The following is a 12184-nucleotide window of genomic DNA, read 5'->3' as shown; positions in this document are numbered from 1 at the left end:
TAGAATGATCTCTGCTTCTTACGAGTGAAGTCCAAGAAACACGAGATCATGGTGGCGCCTGGTAAGTTAGTCTCACGTGGTAGCGAACTGTCTGCCAGTCGAGAGGCGTTGCTTTATGACTACAAGTACGAAGACAAACGCCGTGGCTTTGATTTGTCCGTTGAAGTAGAAGCCTTTTCGGTGTGTGTAGTTCTGTTGTTGTCGGACCTGGATGGTTGCTGTGCGATACACCCAAAACATGGTGGCAGCGGTGTTCTCGCGGTGCTAGCTTTCGGTTTTCTGTCTCCGTTTTCCGCGGATGGGTCCGAAAAAATCCAAGCCTCACGTCACGAAAGTAAATCCACCTCGTCCAGGTATCATGAGTTCTGACAACTCGGAGTCTCAAGCTTCTACCTCCGCCGCAACTGCCTCCGCCAGTCCGGCCGTAGATATCTCCGCGTTCTCGCAGCTGCCTCAGCTCCTGCAGGCTCTGATACAGCAACAGCAACAGCAGCAACACCTCCAGCAGCAGACCACCGTTTCGACTGCTCTACTTCAGCATCTGTCTCAGCCGAGTCAGCCTCCCGCTCCGGCTTCGGTTTCTCCCGGGAATTTTCCCAAATTACAGCCTTTGGAGGACACCGACGATGCGGAGGCTTGGTTCCTTACCGCCGAACGCCTGCTCATTGGTTACGGCGTGCCTCCCGATCGGCGAGCCTTGGCGATCGTACCCCACCTCAAGGGCAAAGCTCGCAGTGCTTACAATAATCTGCCCGTGGGTGACTCGAAGGATTTCGTTCTCATCAGAACTGCAGTACTCGCGGAGGAGTATCGCCTGAAGTTCAGGTCCATAAATTTGTCCTCGCCTGGCGAGACGTACATGGAACTCCACCACCGGCAGAGGGATTTGTTCGAAAAATGGATCACTCACGCAGTTGCGTCTGGGGGCACAATCGATGTTCCGTTCGTGACTGACCAGATAGTGCGCGAGCAGCTGCTCTCCACCCTGCCTGCGGAAGTGTGCCGGCATGTACAGGAGCAACCACGAGTGAGTGCTACTGACACAGCCAAGCTGGCTGACGCGTTTGCGCGCGCAGTCAGACCTGAGCCGGACTGCTCCACCGCTAGGAGGTGCTCCAGTAACAGTACACGCCGTCCAGCATCGTGGGTCATCTGGCAAACCTACGTCCTCCGAACGTGGTTCCACCTCTAACGCCTGTGGATACTGCGGAGGCAAATCCCACGCACGCTCAGCCTGCCCGGCACGCGAAAAAACGTGCAACAAGTGCAACAAGCGCGGGCACTACGGCGCTGTCTGCCGCTCATCCCGCCATGCCCGTGCGCTATCGGCCGAGTCTTCGCCGGGCACCGATGCCGTCGCTTCTCCCAGCTCCGTGTCTGAGGAATCTATTGATCTGGTCCCCATCTACGTTGGTGCCGTATCCGCGCACCCTCCCAGTTGGCAGGTTCAGCTCACCATCAATGGCACCACCGTTCCATTCAAAGTCGACACCGGTGCCGATGTGTCTGTCATCTCCGAGGAGGTCTACAACTCCCTTAGCACATCCCCGCAGCTCCAGCCTTGCCGGCACGTTCTCGTCAGTGCAGCCAACACCAACCTCGAGACATTGGGCCTCTTCTCCGCGCGGCTCGTCTTTCCCACCTCTGGTTCTTCACACACTTGCACCGTGTACGTTGCCAGAGGCCTGCGCGTATGTCTCCTAGGGGGCCCTGACTCCGTCGCTCTTGGTCTAATCAAACGTTTGTTCTCCAGCGACACCGCGTCCGCTACACCACTTTCGACCGCTCCGGAGCCCAGTCAATCCACGGACGATGCGCCGGGTAGCTACTCCTCAGCTCCCGCCGGGTCAGAACCTCTGCCTCTGACGACACCTGGCGACGCTATCCCACAAGACATACGGCAGGAATTTCCGTCACTCTTCTCTGGTCTTGGGTCACTCAACGAGCCGTACAACATCGAGCTCTCACCTGATGCCAAGCCATCGTGTCTCTACGCTGCGCGAAACATCGCACTGCCGCTCCGCTCTAAAGTGGCCACCGAGCTTCAGCGCATGGAACAGCTTGGTGTAATCCGCCCTGTCGTGGAGCCCACTGACTGGTGTGCTGCAATCGTGGCCGCACCTAAGTCCAACGGCACGGTACGCATCTGTGCTGATCTGAAACCTCTGAACGAAGCCGTCCGACGGTCACACCATCAGCTGCCAACAGTAGACGAAACTCTTGGCCAAATCGGCGACTCAACGGTGTTCACGAAGCTCGATGCCAACAGCGGGTTTTGGCAGATCCCGCTGGACAGTCCCTCCCAGCTTCTAACCACCTTCATCACCCCCGCTGGTCGGTTTTGTTACACGAAGTTGCCGTTCGGCATTTCCTCTGCGCCTGAGATATTCCAGCAGCGCATGTCGAAGATCCTGGCTGGCCTGGAGGGTGTGGTCTGCCAAATGGACGACATCCTCGTCCATGGCCGCACTCGTGCCGAGCATGATAGTCGTCTCTACGCGGTGCTCCGACGCCTGGTGGGTGCAGGGCTAACCCTCAATCCGTCGAAGTGTGAGTTCGCCGCCTCCGACCTGTCCTTCTTGGGAGTGCGGCTCACTGCTGCCGGCATTCAACCAGGTGACAGCAAGACCTCTGCTATCCAGCGCTTCCGTCAGCCTCAAACCGTCTCAGACATCCGCAGGTTCATGGGTCTGGCGAACCAACTGGGAAAGTTCTCTCCCAATCTCGCCGCCCTCAGCCAGCCACTGCGAGAGCTGTTGTCTAAAGGTCGCGCATGGACTTGGGATCAACCACAGCAGGCAGCCTTCGACAACATCAAGGCAGAGCTCTGCAAGCCAGCCTGTCTGCAGCGCTACGACCCCAACTACGACACCAAACTATCTGCCGACGCCCCGTCCTATGGCCTCGGTGCCGTGCTCTACCAGCGCCGGTCCTCAGATGATGAGTGGCGTCCCGTCGCTTGCGCATCCCGGTCTCTCACATCGGCCGAGCGCAACTACGCCCAAATCGAAAAGGAAGCTCTCGCGATCACTTGGGCTGTTTCCCGCTTTGACACTTACCTGCTTGGCATGGCGTGCTTCCTCATCGAGACGGATCATAAGCCTCTCGTACCTCTTCTCAGCACGAAGCGCCTACACGATCTCCCAGCGAGAGTCCTGCGCTTCCGACTCCGCCTGGCACGATATCACTACCAGATCATTCACGTTCCAGGGAGCTACCTCACCAGCGCCGACGCTCTCTCACGCGCCCCTCAAGACGACTCCCCGAGTCGGGATGACATCACCATTCAGGCTGAGTGCGACGTGTTCGCTACTATCGCAGTCGAGAATCTAGCCGATCAGACCGTCCCGACGCAGCAGGTTAGAGACGCCCAGCAACAGGACGCTACATGTCAGCAGCTGCGAACCCTCATCCTCGACGGCTGGCCCTCCGCTATCCGCGATGTACCGCAGCCCCTCCGTGAGTTCTGGCCTGTCCGCTCTGACCTCGTCCTGCTCGATGGCCTGATTATGAAAGGCTCCCGGATCTATATTCCCCAGTGCTTGGTGGCCGATACTCTTCAGCGTCTTCACGCCGGTCACCAGGGCGTCACCCGTACAACCCAACGCGCCACAGTGTCAGTCTGGTTTCCTGGCATCACCGCACGCATTAAGGCTCTCGTGCAAGATTGTAGCACTTGCAAGGCCTTCCGCCCGCCGCCGGTCGAGCCACTGCTCGCTCACCCCACACCGCCTCGCGCGTGGCACACCATTGGCGTGGACCTCTGCCAGCTCGACCGCGCTCAGTACCTGGTGGTGGTGGACTATTATTCCCGCTATCCAGAAATTGCATCCCTCACTTCCACGACATCAGCACGGATCATCGACCATCTCCACTCAATCTTCGCCCGACATGGCATTCCAGCAGTCCTTCGATCGGACAACGGTCCCCAGTTCTCGTCCGCTGAGTTTGCCCAGTTTGCGACCAGGGCCGGCTTCCGTCACATCACGAGTAGCCCTCACTACGCACAGTCGAACGGCGAGGTTGAGCGTGCCGTCCGCACCGTGAAGGCGTTCCTGAAGAAGTCCGCCTCAGCAGCTGACTTATATGATGCCTTGCTGGCATATCGGTCGACACCCCTCAGTTTCGCGCCGTACAGCCCGGCGGAGCTACTCATGGGTCGCCGCCTCGCAACGCCGGTTCCATCACAGTCAGCCCAGCTCCAGCCCAGCTCAGTGGACACGGATGCCTTCCGTGCAGCCGACACAGCGCAACGCCAGAAGTCCGGAGCTCAGTACGACCTGCGGCACAGAGCGACTATCCTGCCCGCTCTCCCCCCAGGCGCGGACGTGATCGATGTCTCGACTCCAGTTCGCCGGGAGAGGGGTACAGTGGTAGCAAGATCAGCTGAACCCCGATCCTACATAATCCAGTTGTCATCCGGACAAGTACGACGAACCCGGCATCACCTGATCGCTATCTGACTCTCTCTCTCTCTCTTCCAGTCACTTTCTCACTGTGTGTTCGAGCACGTATGCACGTGCGTTTGTGTGTGCGTGCCGATATGTGTCTGTCTTTCTCTCGCTTTCTCTCTATTCCTATTGCTACTTCGAAGTAGTACCTTTACGCGGCTGAATAGTAGGCTTTGACTCCTCACGCTCTGGTTGGGCGATCCTGGATTAGGACGCTACTCTCAACCTCCTATTTCCTGGTCGCTCAATCATAACGCATTGCAAGAGTCCTTGTTCTCTCATGTGTATTGGCCCGCCGTCTTACTCAGTATTGTTTCTACCGTTCCGCATGTTTTTCACTTTCCCATCTTTAGTTCCTCTAGTTCCCCGGAGGGGGGAGATGTAGTATGAACTCTTTTACGCACTTTACTTGTATGCATGCACGTGCCGTTGCGACACGTGTTCACGCCCGCCATGTGGTCTTTACTCTCCGAGCATGCGGGCCCCTCAGGTACGCATGCGAGGAACTGATCATGGTTGTGCTGTTTTTCGTTAGTTAGGAGTTTGTTTGCACGAAATGAAGTAGAAGCCTTTTCGGTGTGTGTAGTTCTGTTGTTGTCGGACCTGGATGGTTGCTGTGCGATACACCCAAAACACTTGCAAGAGAGGAAGAGACACATACACACAGAGCAGTAAATCAGTGTAGATTGTATTATAATAGACGGGGAGTCCCATGGGCAAATTTGGAGCATATGGGTAAACAATATGAGCCAAGAGGTTCAGGCTGGAAGGCTTTTTAAAAGTGACATGCCCCAAACCCAGCGGTGAATCACATGCCAAGAATCCTCAAAGCATTTGCCTTCCCCAGGGCACTGCATTCAAACAGGGCATCCACCACAATGTGCAGGCCTAAGTATGAACTGTGAAGAGCCGCATGATGCTGTCCATTCGGGCTGTGACATACCTGTAGATGCGGCTGGGGTCAGAGCCAACTACATGATTGTATACATGGCAGGTCCTGACTCCTGTGTGTGTGTGTATGTGCATGTGTGTGCATGTGCATGCGTGTGTTTGTATGTATGTGTGTGTGTGTGTGTGTGTGTGTGTGTGTGTGTGTGTGTGTGTGTGTGTGTGTGTGTGTGTGTGTGTGTGTGTGTGTGTGTGTGTGCCGGTTGCTGCCTATGTCTCCAGAGAATGACTACCTACTGATTGTTGTGCAAGACATCATGGATGACGAACAGTGACACAGAGAGCTGTTGAATGCAGCTAATCTGAAGAACCCGACAACAGATGACGAACAAAACTGCCCACGGTTTCTGTCCTGCCTGTGCTTCAACTAACAGTGTATGATCATTGTCAACTAACAGTGTATGATCATTGTCTGATTATTTGATCATGTGACTATCTCCCTTACTTACACCCTCACCATACCAACAAACAGAGCTGTTCTAATGAATATTGCCCATCTCAAGCCGTGTGTCCGGTCTCCGGTCTCCGGTGGAGCGCTGTCGATGCGTCTGTGTTGTGTATGAGTGAATGGAGTACAGTCGTCCCTCTCTAATCCGGCACCTTTTGCAACGGTATTTTCTGCTGGATAAACACGGGTGCTGGATTATCAAATCCTGCCCTCCAACCCGGCCCACCAGTTAACATACATGTTGGTGCGGTACGTCGAAACGTAGGGATTTTCTGTGTCAGTCCAAGTACTTTGTGGAATGCATGTCTTTAACATACACTTGGGAATATCTTGTGCACTGGCATAGGATATTCCCAAGTGTACGTTACATGTGTTGCGTATGTTACAATGCTCCCTGACGGTATGCGATGTACAACTGCTGGATTAGAAAATCAAATTATGTACAGTTTTTAAGTGATTCGTTGCAGAAATCGCTGCTGGAGGCGGAATTCAAGTGCGGATTAAAGCGTAGAAAAAGAACTGAAAAAATCCGTTTTGCCAGAAAGTGTGCTGGTTTGCAAGGGTGCTGGATAAACAAGTGCCGGATTAGAGAGGGACAACTGTACTGCCTGTTCTTCATTTGTGTATGAATGAATGGAGTACTGCCTGTTCTTCATTTTGACTATGAACTGCAGTACATTGTAGCGAGATCAGGGGGCTGGTTGACAGCCTCCAGGCATCCGGAGGCCCGGAGCCATTGACATGTAAACTAATACGGCGTGGATCAATCCTTGTATATCTCAACAAACACAACCGATGCCCAATCAATGATACAGTCAGACCTCGCTTGTCCGGATCCCTCGCAACCCAGAAGAAAATCATTGATTACCGATTTACAGCATATGCCATGCATACATACAGTATGTGTGTTAGACAATGCGATTCCCTCGCCTATCTGGATATTTTTGTGTGGAAAACGGATGTATGCGGTTATGCGAGGTCCGACTGTAATAATAGAGGGAAACCTGTCTATGCTCAAGGGACCTTGAAATGACATCACAGGGTGCGACCTGGAGTGGTCTTCTGGGACAGGTGGTCGGTCGTCTCATCCGAGTGGTTGCAGGTTTTACTGAAGTCTTCTGGGACAGGTGGTCGGTCGTCTCATCCGAGTGGTTGCAGGTTTTACTGAAGTCTTCTGGGACAGGTGGTCGGTCGTTTCATCCGAGTGGTTGCAGGTTTTACTGAAGTCTCTGCACGCAAGTCATTATAGAATAGCGTGGGGCCACAAATTGTGACAATGTAAGGATGTTAGCATGTACTGTGGAAAGTCGGATTTCGCGTTCGATGCACGTACAGATTCAGCAGGGTGAGCTTCAGCTTTTCAGTCCTGCTATTATTACCTCTACATGTACTCCCTCTTCGCAAAGATCGTGAAGATTTTACGTTGCAACTACAGTCGATGATGTGATTATGGACTCTTGGTCAGATACAAAATGTCTAAACTGGTGGATGCCACGAAAACAAAATAGCAGCAGCAGCAGCAGCACCACCGGCACCACCAGGCAATACTACCAGCTACATGTATGCGGAGAGCACAGTAAAACTGACGTTACTCAAACCTCAAGCAATGGTATATGTAAGTTACACCAAAATTCAATGTGGTATGCGACAACATGACGACTGTACATACTATTTACAGAGGTAGGTTTAGGCTGCTTCGAAACACACAGACCATACATGTATATACATAGTCATGGTCATAACCATGGTCATACGCCAGGCAACGATGATCATGATTAAGAAGCAATGTTCAATAACAACAACAACAACAACAACAATATGTACAGGAATACTACAGACAGAAATGTGGGGACAATAGTAAGCAAACAAGCGTTTCGGAGACAGCAGTTTTAATATAACAGTTAGCAACAAGGACGACTAATTGCACTGTAAGCATTCGTCATCCTTGTTGCTATATTAAAATAGTAAGCAGTTTGGGCCTACAAAAGCAAATTCAAAATTTGTCCAAGTACATACCTACTACCTAGCTATAGACCTATTTACTAATACAAGTACATGTACATGCATGGGTAGTACACTCGATCTTTCATTCTCTGTTCAAGTTACACTGATAGTAGATATGATGCGTTCCGGAGTGTGTCAAGTAAGTTAAATGGGATGGCCAGTACAGTCAAGGTGAGCCAGTGTCGGCGGATGGTTGCACAGGGTTTGGTTGTGTTGGTGCATCGGAAGCAGATGCCGCTGCCACGGCGGTGCTTGCAGAAGTCGAAGAGGGTGTCGGCGCGCCATCTGCTGGACGGCTTTTCTTGCGAGAACGAATTTCATCCATCGCCACCTCGATGGAGCGAGAGTCTCGCTTTAATGAAACGGGCACTGCAGGTGGATGGGTGAGCACCAAGCACAACACACATCAAGAAAGACCGACATCAATCGGAAACTCATTACGGTACCACGCATGGAGTGCCTTACTCAGGCAGGCGAATGTATACCACTGCAAGCTGGGGGCAAAGTTTTAAAACTAGTGCACAGGAGAATCAAAACTTCTATGAAAAACGAAATCCTGACCAACGTACGCACTTAGTACTTGGCGAGAAATCCACAGAATTTTGCCCTGAGCAGTCAACAGCTATACGCACTGCTCTGCTCAGCTACATACTTCAATAGCCCCAAAGGCTATAGCGGAGCACACACCAAATGAAGTCAGCAATACACACGAGCTGTGACTACAGGAAGCACTTGAACACTTCGACACATCTGCGGGGGAAGAGGCGCGAGTTGTCATGCTCGCACAGCCCATGTATGTCCTTACCACAGCCAAACACCTTGGTGCCATCTACGCTTAGTGCAACCTTCTCCTCGGTCTCGTTGCCAATAATCTTCTTGTATTTGTTCATGTAGTCGCTGTTCGGTGCAATTTCAGGCTTAGGTCGAGCCAGCCTAGTAGCAGACTGTGTAACAAAAGACAAACAGAGCATGCATCACTGTCATAGTATGCTAGAATATATAGTATATAGTCAGAGGTTGTGTGTGTGTGTGTGTGTGTGTGCGTGTGTGTGTGTGTGTACACGCATGCGCGTGAGAAGTAATACCCAGAAAGGTAGCTATTAAATGTCATAACTTACTGCACTCTGCTTTGCTGCCTCTGCTGCTGCTGCTACTGCTGCGGGGTCGTACGGCTATGCAGCAGAAAACGCAAACAAAGAGTTGTACGTTGGCGGACAGAATAAGAATCAATCCAAAATTAAATTCTAAATATTATTAGAGATACCGGTTCACCGCCAACCTAACACAATAAATATACCCTAAGTGGATCAAAGGCACAGAGAAAAAGACAACTGAAAACAAAACATGGTTTATGCCAGCCAGGATTATAGATGGTTTGGAGGCAACAACGTTGTGAATGGCCAACGGTCCTCAGCGTTTGTTCAGCACCTGCATGAGCGACACTGACTCACGCTGCTATCTGGTGTTCACGAGGTGTTTGTCGCGCTGGAAACGGAACGTCTCTGTAAGTTTGTATCCCTGGTGATGGTTTGGTCTGGAGAGCAATATATAAGTGGTGCTCTTCAGACACAATCTTCCTCAGCCTACTCAAGCTCAACTGATGAGGGGTGAATTCCCCGAAACACTGTGTATTGGGCAGGAAGTGGTGCTTTCTTGCAGGTTCGCCGAGTGGAAGGTTCGATGGACTTCTCGTGTGCTCTGTATGGCAGTCGTGGGTCAGTCAAGTGAGAATTCAAGTGGGCAGGAAAAGCGCGAGCTCCCACGTAGGGAGCACCACACAATTCCCCAAGTATCGCCGAAGTCGCATCACCCTCTTCTTCACAGGATTATAGAAATTCAAGAAAAATTGAAGTGTGAATGGTATCACAAGCACACGGAGGTCACAAACATAATACTTGCTTACCACGCCCGCCCTTAGCGCCGCTAACTCTGCATCGCACGGTGCCTGCTCCTGTGCACACACAATACGGGTACAAACAAGTATCAATCACAGCGCTACTTACATACTGCTGGCAGTAGGAATGACAGAGTTGGTTCAGGCCCACGGGCGCCCTGCCCCAAAAGTGAGGTATTCTGGTAAACATACCGGTACATGTGTGCCGCATGATGGGACAACTTCAGATTAGACCTACCTTCTTCCATATAATGAGATGCCGATTAACGTCTTCCTCTCCAAAAGCAAAGCTAACTAGGCCAGCAATGTCGGCTATCTCATGTCTGGAGTACAACAGAAATAAAAAACATGCACTTAGAGAGAGAGAGAGAGAGAGAGAGAGAGAGAGAGAGAGAGAGAGAGAGAGAGAGAGAGAGAGAGAGAGAGAGAGAGAGAGAGAGAGAGAGAGAGAGAGAGAGAGAGAGAGAGAGAGAGAGAGAGAGAGAGAGAGAGAGAGAGAGAGAGAGAGAGAGAGAGAGAGAGACACGACAGGAAAGGTTCACAGTCAAAAGACAAAGTACCGTATTTTCCGGAGTATAAGCCACAACCCCCATATTTTTGCCAATACAGACATCTATGCTTTTTATCACCGTTAATTTGATCATCGGAGTATAAGCCGCACCCCCTTTTTGTGGGTGAATTTTGAGCGCTCAAAGTGCGGCTTATACTCCGGAAAATACGGTAGATCGCAAACTCCCTTTCACCCACCTCAGCCTATTAAATGTAATTTAAATCTCTATCACACTTATACATGCATCATGCCAGAATATGGTCACCGTACCAGGATCCCATGACGTTGTGTGGCTTGCATTGTAGCGCGCAAAACAACTCTAGTACACAGAGTGAAGAGATGCGTACAAATAGTGCTACATGGTTGTACTTACACAGCACTGCGTTCCACTTGATTCATGGGCTCCAACTCCAACTTTGTCGTCTCATCGCTCTGGCAGAACTTGTTGATCTTCAAATCCATCTACAGCACAGTGGCAAAGAATCAAATAATGTAGCTGAGAGAGAGAGAGAGAGAGAGAGAGAGAGAGAGAGAGAGAGAGAGAGAGAGAGAGAGAGGGAGAGAGAGAGAGAGAGAGAGAGAGAGAGAGAGAGAGAGAGAGAGAGAGAGCACACGCACACACACACACACACACACACACACACACACACACACACACACACACACACACACACGCATACCTTTGGACTTTTGGAAAGCCCATCGCCGAAGGCGATGATAGCACACACACACACACACACTCACACATGCACAAATTTAATAATGTTGAAGATGGACCACCATAGTACGGGAAACACGTGAAAAGTGAAAAGTGGGCAATAACCTAAGTAGAGCTAAAGGTACGACAGACTGCATGGTTTTAAAAGCAACTTACTTTTCGACGGAATTAAGCATCTTCTTCCGCTGCTCGGTCTTCTGCTTTTTCAGTTTTTCTTTTTCATCTGCAAACGGGAGCAGTAATGTACATGTAGCAGCACAGCTGATGCCGGTGTACATGCTCTAGCCATACATGCTCTAGCCATACATGCTCTAGCCATACATGCTTTAGCCATACATGTTGTAGTCAAGTACAGGTACCGGTAAGTTTGCTGGTAAGCGCCCACCTAAGCCAAAGCTGCATAGGATATACCTGCACACTTGAACACAGCTCGGCTCGTAGTGTAAACACTGGAAATGTGTTCAGCCGACCGTGCAAATGCACGGAAACTATGTCACTTCTCCGGGTAGCTGCCCGGGTACTTTCGAAAACGTTGCCGTGTAAACGTAGCCTATTGCAGTGTGTGCAGATAGCGTGGCGTCCTTTCCAAATAAAGACTATTCGGGCACATGACGGGGGGGGGGGGGGAGGGGGTTAACAGCAACTTCATGGTACACATGGTAAAATGTGATAATTCAAGCACATTGCAAGAAGGTCCCCTGTCTCTATTTGAAGTTCTATGCCACAGTGTAGTCCTCAAAGATTATCAAAATAGCGACACAGTTCGAAAAGAGTAGTTTCTTTGCATTTTACCTTTGGCAGCCTGTTTCTCCTTGCTGTCAATAGACGGTGGTCCTTTCATGGACCCAATATCGATCCCAGCAGATCCATCTCGTGAAATCACGTAACCAGTAGTTGGTAGATTGACCAACGTGCTATAGAAATACATTCAGTGGTGTAGTTTCACCGAGAGAGTAGAGGCAATGGAGATAAGCCTATCTCACAACAACCCCAACAGGACAAAATAGTGATAGCAAAATAATGAACAAGCAGAAGCTCCTTCACAGTCAAGTTCACACAGCTGACAGATATGTACACTCATCATAAACAAACTCAATGGAAAGCGAAAATTGAAAATGGATTTGAGATTTTGATCATTTTCAAAAATGCTAAAAGCATGCACCGAGTCCGT

At 50.9% G+C, this 12184-nt stretch overlaps 2 protein-coding genes across 3 annotated transcripts in view; one reads left to right on the top strand and one right to left on the bottom strand.

The window, feature by feature from the left end:
- LOC135830928 (dynein light chain roadblock-type 2-like) overlaps window positions 1-5901 on the top strand; it is a 9403-nt gene extending 3502 nt beyond the window's left edge. For both annotated transcript variants that reach the window (XM_065343152.1, XM_065343150.1), the window contains 2 exons: window positions 4-61; window positions 5622-5901. In XM_065343152.1, coding sequence (XP_065199224.1) covers window positions 4-61; window positions 5622-5674 — 111 coding nt within the window. In that variant the 3' untranslated portion in view covers window positions 5675-5901. The remainder of the gene's footprint in view (window positions 1-3; window positions 62-5621) is intronic.
- Window positions 5902-7286: 1385 nt separating this feature from the next.
- On the bottom strand, window positions 7287-12122 carry LOC135830927 (sperm-associated antigen 7 homolog). Its single transcript, XM_065343149.1, has 8 exons — window positions 11806-12122; window positions 11170-11236; window positions 10669-10757; window positions 9984-10068; window positions 9755-9802; window positions 8970-9023; window positions 8657-8795; window positions 7287-8220 (listed from the first exon to the last, which is right to left on the bottom strand). The coding sequence occupies exons 3-8, from the start codon at window positions 10755-10757 to the stop codon at window positions 8018-8020; spliced, it is 618 nt and encodes a 205-aa protein (XP_065199221.1). The 5' UTR covers window positions 11170-11236; window positions 11806-12122; the 3' UTR covers window positions 7287-8017.
- Window positions 12123-12184: the final 62 nt, after the last annotated feature.

Source organism: Sycon ciliatum, chromosome 1 (genome assembly GCF_964019385.1).
Source record: "Sycon ciliatum chromosome 1, ocSycCili1.1, whole genome shotgun sequence".
Classification (NCBI taxonomy): Eukaryota; Metazoa; Porifera; class Calcarea; order Leucosolenida; family Sycettidae; genus Sycon; species Sycon ciliatum.
Note: the sequence above shows the minus strand (reverse complement) of the source record. Positions and strands in the feature narration are given on the sequence as shown.